Source organism: Arachis duranensis, chromosome 8 (genome assembly GCF_000817695.3).
Source record: "Arachis duranensis cultivar V14167 chromosome 8, aradu.V14167.gnm2.J7QH, whole genome shotgun sequence".
NCBI lineage: Eukaryota > Viridiplantae > Streptophyta > Magnoliopsida > Fabales > Fabaceae > Arachis > Arachis duranensis.
Window position 1 is genome coordinate 5,128,356 of NC_029779.3, and position 14,360 is coordinate 5,142,715.

Here is a 14,360-nt window from a genome sequence, read left to right on the forward strand (position 1 = left end):
AACCCGGCTGATTTTGGCAGTTCTTAGGTTAGTTTTCTGTAGAACAATTTTATACCTCAACTAAACTGACCAAATGACCGGTTTTCAATTAACCCACTCAAACTAGCCAATTCGGATCGATTTTCAGAACATTGGTTAATAGCCTCCAACCTTGCTTAACCAGCATAGCAAGGTAATGCTTTCAGATCCTTAAACTCCATTCCTCCTTGTTTTTTGTTCTTGCTTAATGTATCCTAGCTTATCCACTACATCCGTTTCTCATCTTGTTTCTGACCCCACCAAAATTGCATCGTTAGCTTATGCAATTCATCTAGGAAAATGTCTTGCAGCCCAAACACCATAATGTATATATTGGAATAGCAGTCCCAATCACATTTATTAGAATCTCTTTTCCGCTAGCTAATAATAATGTTCTATCTCTTCCAGCGTTATAGCTTCTTAAGCAATTTTTCTTTAACAAAAGAAAATGTCTCTTTATTAAATCTGCCTATAATTGACAATAGGCCCAAATACTTATCTTGCATACCCACATTAGGCATCTGTAGTGCTTCAAACAACTCTAATTGAACTTGTAGAGAGGGATTTTTACTGAAAAAATAACCAACATTTAAAGATCAATGACTTGTCCACTAACTTCACAATAGTGTTGGAAAATTTGTATTAGGTTGTCACAATTAGTCCTGGAAGCCTTACAAAAAGGAAGAGAGTCGTATGCAAATAGGATATGGGTAATGGGTAGGCATTTACTATTCAGCCATAGCCATTGGATTAGGTTATTTTATTCTTCCTTGTGGAGCAGATGGGATAAACTTTCTGCACAGATTAAAAAAAGTACGAGGAGAGGAAGTCTCCTTGTCGGAGCCCTCTGCTTAGTTTAAAGAAATTAGTCGAAGAACCATCCACAATAATAGAATAAGATGTCATAATCACACACTCCTTTTTCCACCTTTGACAAAAATCTAACTTCTTCGTTAACAACCATAGGAAACTCCATTCCACCCTATCGTACTCTATGCTCATCTCGATCTTCAAAGCCATATTTGTCTCTGATGGAAGATAAATGGCAGTTAAGAATTGATCAAAAGATTTTCCAATTCAATATCGTAAAGTATAGTCCTAACCGACAAAGTATCCTCAAATCAAAGTTACAAGAGTATCACAACAATCCAATCAATAACTGGGAGTAGAATCCCATGTCGTTCTTTCAAGGACTTGCACTAAAATGCATATTGTTGGTTATGAATTTTGGGGTTTTTGATTGCTTACAAAAGAAGTAAAATGACAAGTATATAAAAGCAATAAACAACTAACAATTAGATTAAGATAACTAGAAATATCAAGCAAGCATTGTCTAACTAAGAAGCATGTATCAAGATAACTACAACTAAAAGCATATAAGAATAAGAGATATGAAATTAAAGTGAGAGGCCTAAGAATTCAAAACTAGTAAAGGTGAATAACAATAAATCAATATAAAGGTCTTGGCTAGGAGAGAGAATTGAAATTTCTATCCCTATTGTCAACATCAATTGTGATGAGAATTGTCTATTGCTTCCACTTAGTTATCCTCTAACAAATGAAGGAAAGTCAAGTGGGTATAATTAACTTGAGTTCACAAGTCCTAGCCAACTCCTAGTGAAAGACTAGCTTTAGTGAAGTTCAAGCTAACAAGCAACTTTCAATACTCAATCAACCATAGGCTTTGACAATTCAAGAGTTTCCAATACTCAATCCCAAATCCAAGAATAGAAATTTACTCCATAGTCATAAGTGACATTTCCTCAAACACTTGGTGAGCAAGAATAAAAGGCATTGTAAAATTGAAAGAACAATTCAAATTAAACCTACCCACTACAAACGACTAACAATAATAAAGCAATTAACAACAATGAACATGAAATTCTTCAATGCATTAATAGAAATCAATCTTAACAAGATCCAAACTCAAGATTCAAAGTAACTAGAATAACAAGAACACTAAATGAAATTGGAGAATAGAAACTACAAATTAAAGCAATCTAAAATTGAAATTAACAAAGATCTAACCAAAGGATCCAAGTGAAATTGAATTGAGAACACTAAATCCTAGAGAGAAGTAAGAGTTTCTCTCGCTAGAATTCAAAACTATCTAAACTAAAACTAATGGGATGTATGCCTCATCCTCCTTCACTCCCAGCCTCTAATATGCAGACTGGGCTCGAAACTGGGCCAGAATTGAACTCTGAAATTGCCCCTAGCGTGTTCTCTTTAGTGAGGCATGTGCCACTTGTCACGCGTATGCGTCGGTTGACTGCTGTACCTAGTCACGCGTACACGTCAGCCAGGCGCACGCGTTGGTACCAACTTCTCAATTCTTCAATTTCTTGTGTTTTTTCTACTTTTACATGCTTCTTTTCTATCCTTTAAGCTATTTCTGCCCTAACACACACATTACGATATCGAATGACAATAAGAGAGGATTAAGAATTAGCATTTTTAAGGCCTATGAAGCATGTTTTCACTCTTAAGCATAAATTAAGAAAGATTCATAAAACCATGCAATTTATATGAATAAGTATGAGAATAGTTGACAAAATTCAGTCAATTCAATACAAAATAAACCATAAAATAGTGGTTTATCAGTCTCACCACCCACTTTATTCTTCAAATAATGTATACATTTGTGAGCAATCAAAATATTATCACTAATCAGTCTACCTCGAATAAAAGTACTTTGGTTCTTACTATTTATCTTATTCATGTAGGTTTATAACTGATGAACCAGTATTTTGAAAATAATTTTATAGAACATCGAACTGAGGGTAATAGGCCTAACTTGATTCATGTTTGTTATTTCTGAACCTTTGGAATGAGGTATTTTTGTGTGGTTGAAATATTTTAGCATTTTCCTCCCCCGAAGAAATTCTTAACTTCCCTTGTCACATTTGCTTTGATGGTGTACCAGTAGAATAGAAAGAATTTGGTCATGAAACCATCCTCACCAAGGGCTACTTCTGCATTAATTGAAAAACATATTTACCTCATCATCAGTAATTGGCTTGATCAAATTTCTGCTCCTGACATCACTGACATCAGTAATTGAAAAACCTATGGATTTTTTGGAGACCCATCCTTGAATAAGTCCTCAAAAAACCTTTGAGCTCTCACTCCAATAGCTTCTGGTGTGGTGCACCAATCCCCATTCTCATCTTCTAAGTTCTAGATTTTATTCCTTCTATTTCAATCCTATTTTTTTGCATGAAAAAATCTGGTGTTTTGGTCTCTCCACCTTAACATCTAATTCAGGACTTCTCCTCCCAATCTTCCATTACAAATGCCTTAGCTAGGTCTCCTTCCAACCGTAAGGCTGTGTTTAGTTATGCGGACAGGATACTAAGAATATAACACAAAAGATAAAGACACAAAAATTAGTGTTATTGTATTTTGTTTGGTGATAAACTAAATATAAAAAGAACAAATTATGAAAGGCAAATTTACTTTTTTTTCATATAAAAATTTTAGGAAGAAAAATATAATGACAAAAAATATAATTATAAAAAATAAAAGAAAAAATTAAAAAATAAGTTGTGTCCCTTATTAGTGTCTGTGTATTTTTTTTGTTAGGAATAACATAAAATACATTATTTCAGTATCTCTAGATACAATGTCTTTATCTATGTCTTATCTACCAAATACGATTTTGTGTCTCTATGTCCCTATCTCACTGTCTCAATAATCATAAATTATAAAAAATTAATTAATAAAATTTTAATAAAGATAATCAAGTCATAAAACCTTAATCAACTCATTCAACTTATTTGTTAAATTTTCAAAGCATTCCAAATCTGCAAAACAAACATCACCTACCTCAATGTGACTCAACTATGCAACTGGACCAGCATAAACAGCATTCACAACTACTCTGACAAAGCAGCAGCAAAACGAGACAGCCACAATAACAATAATTGCAGCAAATTCAACGACCCACAATAATTCAAGGTAGAGAAAACAAGATAATTGGACTAACAGTAGCTCTAGTGATCCTTACCGATAAGAATAGAACCGGCACAAACAAGACAGAGCTAGGACAAGTGACAGTAACTCCAGTGATGATTTTTTGGCGACAATAGCGCTGCTTCCTGAAAATTAAAAGCACAGCGACATAGTCTCCAGCAAAAGCTGTGGGAGACGACAACAGCTTGGCAGCAATAGGAACAAGTTCACCCTCGAACCTCTCTCTCGGGACCCTCATGCAACGACAGCATTCTCCGATGTTGGCTCAGACAACAAAGGCGGCGATGGCAACGGACTCAACCCTCACCAGCAACGGCGATGGCCATGACAACAATGAGACATCTATTCTTCCTCTTCTCTATGTCTCTCACTTTTTCTCCTCTATTCTCGTGCTCAACGGTGATGACGGTGACCAAGCCCACCAGTGTCGTCCCTGTCCCTCTCTTCTTCTTCCTTCTTCCTTCTTCCTGTGTTTTCCTCTCGATCTTTTTTCTCTCTCATTCTTTCTTCTCTATGTGTGTTAATAAAGTTAGGGTAAAAAAAGGAAGTAAGGATAATATAGGTATTTTCATAAAATTAGAGGGTAAGATAGTAATTGAAAACCAAATACAATCCAATAAAATTACTTTAAGAACAATACTTGTTTATCAACTTACTAATTAATTTTTAATAAGTACTCTAATTTTAAATTAGAGATAATTCAATTAAATTTCTTTTGGTTTATAAAGTTAAGCTAAAAATCTTAATTATTCAAATTAAATTATCAAATCCTCGTTATTTCTCATTAAACTAAAATATAATTGTAAATATGCAAAAAAGCTTAATTCGTATAAAATTTATATGAGTTTTAATTAATTCAAACTGAAATTATGAAAATATGGTTAAATTAAATTTAGTAAAATATTTTTTTTTGTAAATAAAATCATAGACAAATAAATAAGTCTCAATTAATTTATTATTTAATTTTAAAAAATTAGGATCTTAAAATTTTCAGCTTAGTGATTGTTTATGATTTGGGTTTGTGCTGTTGGTGGTGGTTGATATTATAACTATGGGTTAAAAGGTTATTTGGTTTAGTCTGGGAATCTTCTTTTGGTGGCTGAGATTGTCTGTTGTTATTGTTTCTGTCTTGCTGTTGGTTATGGTTTATGAAGGTTTTTCAGCTGTTATGGTCATGGACAGATAGTTCAAAGAGGCTATTTAGTAGGCTTATTGGTGTGGGTTCCTTCATTGATTGAAAATTTTTTTTCTTCTGGTATTCTCAGGTTCAGACTTTGTTTTGTAAAATTATTTAGGCATATTCCATTAGCGAATAGTAGTGCTTTTCTATCTGCATTTAAGGACTCCATCTCCTTAGGTGTATTATATATTGTTTGATGAGTTTTGGTGAGCCTCTTTCCACCCTAATAACATCAGCTTCATTGTCAAAGAAGAACTCCAAATTGCATTGAACACTACTTCAATTGTTTATATGTTGAAGCCTCTAATCCTCTTCTAAAACAATAATCTCCTCTTCCTCTACCTTATTCTCACCATCTTCACTACTCAACAAAGGCATAGAGCTCCTCTATCTCCCTCGGTTTTTCATCTCACCCTAGCATAACGACTAAACTCTCAGCCACTCAATTTTGGTAAAAACTCTCAAAATCATAAGAGGGTACAAAAAACTCTATAAACCCTAGCGGCCTAGTGAATACTCTTTAATTCAACAACGTGTGTAATTAAGAGATGGAGTAATTATTTTGAATATTAATTGGAAGTTCTAATCATTCTCTTAATATTCAAATGATAAAAACTATATATACTATTTTTTGAAAATATAAAAAGATAAAAAATTCAAATATTGTATTTATAAATTAAGAAGATAATTAAAAATTAGTTAAGATCTTTTTTTTATAAAATATAAAATAAAATATTACATTCTTGGCATCATATGTCATTATATGATGCACACTAAATAGAGGCAATTTTTTATACATTTGTGACGGTTTTAAACCGCTGCAAAATGACATAACGATAGTTCCAGAAAAGTTGTGATTTAAGGGATGGAGATTTGATTTTGCGGAAGAACCGCTAGCACAACCACAGCTATTTTGGTTAGTGGATTTAAAAAAAATTTGTGACAGTTTTGAAACCGTCGCAAAATTATGTGAGTCTTTTTAAAAAAATGCAACAATTTTGAACCCCCGAAATTTCATACATGAACTTAAAAAAAAGGCTGATTCATTGTTATTTTGCTCATTGCTTCTTTTTTTTAACTATTTAAGTATTTGTTTGCATAATAATTATATTTTAAACACATCTACAAAAAATTGTGATTAAACATGTCGAACAAAGGACAGAGTACGATGGCTATATTACTATAACACCAAGTGATAATAATGGATGAAAAATTACAAATTACTCACAATACTAGAAACCTTTCATTTTGTGATGAATATAGAATTGAAAACCTCTTTCAAATTGTTGCAACCTATAACTGTCATATTTTTTAGATCTTCAATTTTTAAAACCTTTTTAACTTGCTTTAGTACAACACAAGTTCTGTAACCTAGCTTTGCCATCATGTTTATCTTTTTTCTTATTCTTGGGACATGTATCATCAAATAATTAGACCGATAGATTACCAAGTTGACCTGATATATAAATAAATAAATCAAACAACTAATTTGTTAAAATTTGATTTAATATACAAAAGTAATCTATAATTCTTGGAAGCTTCAGAAAAAGGTATTATTTCAAACATCTCTAAAAGAAATGAAAATTATGAAAGCTAAAGATCTAATAGAACAAATAGATATGATGTCTTCAATTTTACTATAAAATGATGGAACAAATAGATATGATGTCCTCAATTTTACTGTAGGATCCATGGTTCTAGTTAAATTCAATCAAACTCTAGTGAATAGTTTAGGGATGAAGTAATAAAAATTATTAAGTCTAATTTATTTATAGTTTTATATAACTAATGAGTTTATCACTTATCATGTATTTGTGAGTTTGGTTTGAAAGATTTTAAAGAAGAGAGAAAGACTTTAAAGAATTTAACCCTATTTACAAGTTTTATTATTTTGGAAAAAATGGTTGCGAAAGGTTTTACTAAATCTCTAAAACCTTTATTTTTTTTATTCTCCTAAATAATTACAAAGTTTTTATTATCTTTTAATTTAAGTTATTTCTTTTTTTATAAGTTATTGTATTGGTACTACAAAAGATATTAATTCTAATAAATTATTTGAGTATTGAATAAAAAACATAAAAAAATATTTTATTTTTATCTATTTTTAAACTCATGGATAATAGAAGATTCAAAAACATGAAGATCCATTTTAGTAAAACTCTTTTAGAGTTGTTTATGATTTTGAAAATTACAAACACCTTGGTTTGTGTTTGGAAAATAAAAAATATTATGTATGTGTTTGTGTTTTTAGTTTTTAAAAATCAAATTTGTTATTGAAAATGAATATAAAGATATTTTAAATTTGAAAAGTCTTATATAATTTTATATATTAATGAGTATCTATATTTATTCTTATTATTTATCATATTTATATTTATTAAAATTATTTTAAATATTTTAAATAATTGTATAAAACACATATTTTTATAACTTGTACTAGTTAACAGTTATTTTTATTTTAACTTATTAAATATAACTGCCAAAACTTTTGAAAATTTATTAAAAAAAAACTAATTTTATCAAAATACTTTTAAAAAGTCAAAATTTTATCCAATCAAATCTAAATTCTTTATTTACTTTTTCTCCCTTTCTCTCCAAATCCTTCAACATGATTTCCTTTCGCTCATGGCTACTAAATTGCTACTAAACACTCCTTTAGAAGCTAGATCTCTTGGTAACCTCATGCATAACTAGTGTTGGTTTAAATTGATTTTTTTATTTAAAAAAATAATTTTTTAAACAAATAAAATACTTTTATTTAATTTAAAATTTATTTGAATATATCTTCGAAAAAAATACTTTTATTAAAAAACATAAATTATTTTTTTTAAAGCTAACAATACTTTGCTTTTAAAAAAAATAAAAGATATTTTTAATATTTAATTTTTTTTTAAAAAGTCTATTCAAATATAAAATATTTTTTGTCTGTTAAAAAAATATTTTTTAAAATAATAAAAATAAATATTTTTTTTCCAAAGTCAATCTATACTAACTCTTAATATCCTCATTTATGGATATACCTGATCGAGAGTGGGTGTTAAATTAGTAACTAATTTGGGTGTTAAAAATAGTTTAACAATAAATTAAATATAAAAAAATAAATTATAAAAGTTTAATTTATTTATATTTTTTTACACAAATTTTAAAAAGAAAAATATAATAATAAAAAATATAATTTTATTTTTCAAACATAATTTTGTATCTTAATATTCTTATTTCAATGTCATGTGCTTATAAACAAATATAACTAATGATCATTTATTTTTAAATATTCTTTATATGTATTTTTTTATTAATTAAATACATTTTAATTTTTTATGTTTTTATATAAATAGCTAAAATTTAAAAGGTAATTTATATTACTAATTAGATTAATCATATTTTCTAAATGGTTTTTAAATAGACTACATTTATTTAAAAAAAAAAGGATTAAATACTGACGTTCATAATTTATAACTTTATTTATTATCTCTTGTAATAGGTTATTTTCCAAAGAGCATTATATTTATTACTTTACTAGAAACGCATGTATTCATCACAAATATTAGAGTAATTTATATCAATAAAATGAATGAAATTAAAAATTATATTGATGTTCTAAACATAAATAGATGACAGGCCTATTTAATTTATAGATTAAAGTATAGTTTTTGTCCCAACGTTTTGGGATAAGTTTCAAAGTTATTTTTAATATTTTAATCGTCTTATTTAAATTCCTAATGTTTTAAAATTTTAACTCAATGTTATCCTACCATTAGGGATCCGTTAATAGAATTGACGGTGGGACAAAATTGAGACGATTTTAAAACATTAAGGACTTAAATAGGACGAAAACGTTGGGAACAAAAATGATACATAGAAATAAATTTTAGTTTTATTTTTCAATAATATCAAGTTTTTACTGTACATAGTATTCAATTATTATTTAATCACATCTAAGTATATTACACTTAATCACATTACTTTTATTCTAAATAAATTTATTTTTTTATAATTTTATACTTAAAGTTATAAGTTAATATAAAAATATAAAAAAAATTAGAATGAAAGTAGTGTGATTAAGTGTAATTTAGTTAGATGTGATTAAAAAAATTGAATATTATATACAGTAAAAAATTGATATTAGTAAAGGATAAAATTAAAATTTATTTCTATGGATTGTTTTTGTCCCCAACGTTTTCATTCTATTTAAGTCCCTAACGTTTCAAAATCGTCTCAATTTTGTCCCGCCGTTAATTCTGTTAACGGATCCTTAATGGCAGGACAACATTGAGCCAATTTTAAAACGTTATAGACTTAAATAGGACGATTAAAATGTTAGGGACAACTTTAAAATTTACCCCAAACATTGAGGACAAAAACGATATTTTACTCTAAATATATGTAAATTGAATAAGTATGATTTGATTTACTTCCCGTATAACATGTATATAGTAAATTGAATTAGGCTTATTCTATTTACTACTTGTACAGATTATTAACACTTATATATGTTTTAAAGGTAATGAAGAATAAGAAATACTCCCTATTTAAATTCAAATAAAATATCATAAAATTAAAACGAATAAAAATAGAAATTTAAATTTTGCGTTTTAGTTTAAATTTCAAAAAATCTATATTTTTACAAATTTATGAATTTAAAACAGAACAATAAACGATTTTTAAAAATTCATTATTAATCATCCTTTAACTTATTAGTATCTAAATAATCATTATTATTATGATTTTTAATGTTAAAAAAATTATTATAAAGTATAATCTTCTAAAGTGGCATAAAAATTAAATTCTTTTAGAGATAGAAGTAATACATATATAACATCATCAAAGTATTTTTTCTATACATAATTTACAAATTAAATGATAATTTAATTAATATAATATTTTAATTATTTCTCAAATGACCTATTATATAAATATAATTGATCTTTTTAAATTGTATAATTATCTGTTACTCCTAACTATGAAAAAATATGTTTTAACTTACCTTCTGGGGAGGTCTGTTTGATATCCAAAAACTGCTCAGCAACAGTCGGACAAGTGGGAAATGTTGGGGTAAACCAAAAAACTTTTATGTCACTTTGGAGAATTATATTTTATAATAATTTTTTTAACATCAAAAGTCATAATGAGTCAAAAAATTATGTTAAATAAATTTTTATTTATTCCGTTTTAAATTCGTAAATTTGTAAAAATGTAACTTTTTTGGAATTTGAACTAATCACAAAATTTAAATTTTTATTATTATTTGTTTTGATTTTTTTATATTTTATTTGAATCTAAATGAGATATTTAAATCCTAAACTCTAGAGTCCATACAATTAAGTTAAAAATAAGAAATGTCAATGATCTGTATAAATAGTAAATCGAATAAGACTGATTCAATTTACTATGTATATAATGTACCTGTAGTAAATTGAATCAAAAATCAGATTGATTCAATTTATTAAATATATTATGTGGGGTTAATGTTCAAATTCGTCCCTGAAAGATCACGCGATCTTCATTTTCGTCCCCGAATGATTTTTTTATCAAATTAGTCCCTGAAAGATAAACTGTTAGTCAAATTAGTCATTCCGTCAATTGGATGATGACGTGTCACGTTAAGTGCCACGTGGTATGATGACGTGACATGCCACGTGGTAGGTCAGTAACACGTGGCACGCCACGTTACAGTTCAGTGACACGTGGCATGCCATGTGTCGCTTGACATATAAAAATTTTTTCTATTAGTCAAAATAGTTCCTAAAAGTCCAGACGTAAGTCATTTTCATCCTTCAAATTTTAAAAATTAGTCAAACCAGTCCTTATATAATTTTTTTGTAAAGTGTGGAATTGAAGCAAAATTTGTAAATCTTCTTGAATTTTGATTCTAAGTATCACTACTATTACCTCCTATATATAAGTAATACCGTAATAGAAAAAAAAAAGATGTAGTAGAAAAAAAAATAGTGGTATAACTTTGTTTAGGTTAACATACATAAATTTTTTATTTTGAGCATATAACTTTGTTTAGGTTAATAAATACATACATTTCAATTTTGAGTATATATATATTCCAGCAAAATGTAGTAATGTAACAAAAAAGGTTTTAAAATAGAAAAGAATAAGAGAGATTTTGAGAAGAATCAAAGGAGAGAGATAATTTTATGAAGAAAAAATAAAAAAAAATTATATAAGGACTAGTTTGACTAATTTTTAAAATTTGAGGGATGAAAATGACTTACGTCTAAACTTTCAAGAATTATTTTGACTAATTGAAAATTTTTGTATATGTCAAACAACATGTGGCATGCCACGTGTCACTGACCTGTCACGTGGCGTGCCACGTGTTACTGACCTGCCACGTGGCGTGTCATGTCATCATGCCACGTGGCACTTAACGTGATACGTCATTATCCAACTGACGGAAGGACTAATTTGACTAACAGTTTATCTTTCAGGGACTAATTTTATTAAAAAAAATTATTCGGGAACGAAAATGAAGATCACGTGATCTTTCAGGGACGAATTTAACCATTTTCCATATTATGTGTCAGTAATAAATTAAATTAGGTATATATTTAATATAAATCGAATTAAATTGATTTGATTTATAAAAAAATGTAAACTATATAGATGTATAATCTATTTGTATTTATAATATCTGTATATAATTTTCAACTTTATTTATTTTATTCACGTGAATTATCCAAATATTATATATTGATAATAAAAATTGTAATAATTAAGGATATAATACTATAAGAAAATTAAATTTCGCTGATTTTACCATTAACTTATATCTAACAAGAAAATATTATTCCCCTATCCATTAGATTGTATCTCATTCGTAGAAAGCTGCAAAGTCTAATGATTCACGACGTTTCCGCTGAGTTCGTTTATAAGGTACGTACGAGTTATGATATTCATACAAAATATATTTATATATATCTTTAAAATTCTACATATAAATTTGTTTTAACTATTTTTCTCCTTTATTTTCTTAATTTTTTCACAATTAACAGATCATTCTTGTTAAATAATAAAAGAAAGAAGGAAGAGTTCTCTACTATTCTGGTAGTCTTGATATGCATTTAAATTCTAGAAGTTGTCTCTGTTAATGCAGTCCTTGGTAGAACGCTTAACAACTTTGATTGATGCCTCACTGCGTTCGGGGGTGGCCAAACTCGACATGGAGTACAAGGTACAAACTCAAACGCTTTCATCACTAATACTTTGGGCTTAAATAACATATTTTTTCCTTAATACAGTCAAATTTACAAGTTGTTTATTTTAGTCACTAACATTAATTTACTCCAGTAAATACAGACATAGCAACTGCCAAGTTACTAAGTTAGTAATTTTTACTTATTTACAATTTTTTAAGTGATATTTTTTTTAAAAAGTACAAGTAATTTTATATTTGAATATTTCATGTAAATATTTTTTTATCTAATAATTATGTTTGAGTATAATAATTAATATAAAAATATTTTTTATTTATTTATTAAAAATATATTTTTTTAGTAAAAAAGATCTTTTTTAAAAAATATAAATTATAGCTTTTAAAAAAATTATTTTATTTTATTTTTATAATATTTTTACTTCTACTACAAAAATTGTCAAATACATTTTATTTTTTTAAGCAAAATATTGTTGGTTTTTTAAAAAATAAATAACTTACTTTTTAAATATTTTTTAAAAAAATATATATTCAAACATATTTAAAATTTAATAAAATTACTTTTCCTCCAACAAAACTAATCCAAACAAATACTAAAATAAATAACTTCGAAGTTTTACCTAGATGAAAATCAAAATAAAAAATTTAAGAGACAAAAAAATATAAAAATAGAATAAAAACCATATATTTATAGAGACGAAAATCTTATTTAAGCTTATTTTTTAATTTATTTTGTGTTTGATAAATTTATTTTTGTTCCTTTCTTTATGCAAGGAGAATGGTATTGACATTCTTGAATTTAATATTTTTATTATCTTTTTATATGATATTTTCAATTATCCTCATGGCTCGTTATTTTATTATCTTTAAGTTTTATCATTTTATTAATTTTTATAATTTTATGAAATTTATAATTAAATATTTATATTTTTTTAATTGAGTCCTATAATATTTTTAATTTTGTAATTAAATTTTTTTATGCTAAAAATATTAAAATTTATGAAATATTTCTTCAAAAAATATGTGATCAAAAATCTATTTAAGTTCTTAATTGTAAATATATTCAATTTGCAAAAAAATATTTAGTTAACTCTAATATATATTTATACTAAAAAAGACCTAATTATAAAATAAAAGTAGTATAAGGATCCAATTAAAAGAAAAAATATAAAGATTTAATTATAAATTTAGTAAAACTATAAACATCAATAAAGTAATTAAATCTTATCTTTAATAATGGAAAAATATCTATAAGAGTTAAGGATAATTTTTGAATAACATATAATTAAGAGAATATTATTATTAAATTAAAATTAACAATATTTATTTTCTTTAAATATGAAATTCACTTTTATATAGTGTTCGAGTTTTAAATATTTTTCACAATTATCAATATATACCTTATTATATTAGAGGATACACTTGACTCTTTTATAGTTACGAACTTAAAAACCACATAAACTGTAAAACATATAGGGTTAAACAATAACATAAAACCAAATTATATGCATATAATTTGTACTGTGTAAAAAATATTAATTTTAGAGAAGAAATTTAAATAACTTGAAAATGAAAAACATCTTTACACTATCAATTGTAATTATATAACTTGAGAAAATGATATGTGATAGATCCTAGATATGACAGTGAAAAATAACTTTTTTTTTTCAATAATCAATTAATTAATATTTTGTTTAGTTTAGAATATCTTTTTTTTTTCACAATAAGGGTTTGTTTGGACAAAAAATATAATTTGTAAATTTTTAAAAAAGATATTTTTTATTTTTTTAATATTTTTATTTTTATTATTAAAAATTTATCAAATACACTAAAAAATAAAAAAATATTTTTAATTAAAAAAAATCTTTTTTTTTATCAATTTGATAGCACCCAAATAAACACTAACAACCTAAACCATATTTTCTTTTTCCTTTCTCCCATTTACATTTTTGGCTAATTATTATTCGAAAAGAATTAATTTATTGTCCACTATAACACCGAAAATATTTAATAACTAAAAATTAT

At 26.5% G+C, this 14,360-nt stretch overlaps 1 protein-coding gene across 1 annotated transcript in view; it reads left to right on the forward strand.

Annotated features, from left to right (window-relative positions):
* The window catches only part of LOC107460279 (replication factor C subunit 3-like), a 56,573-nt gene that overhangs the window by 35,019 nt on the left and 7,194 nt on the right, over positions 1-14,360 (forward strand). The window contains exons 8-9 of the mRNA XM_021130046.2: positions 11,989-12,058; positions 12,279-12,356. Of these exons, the coding sequence (XP_020985705.1) occupies positions 11,989-12,058; positions 12,279-12,356 (148 nt within the window). The remainder of the gene's footprint in view (positions 1-11,988; positions 12,059-12,278; positions 12,357-14,360) is intronic.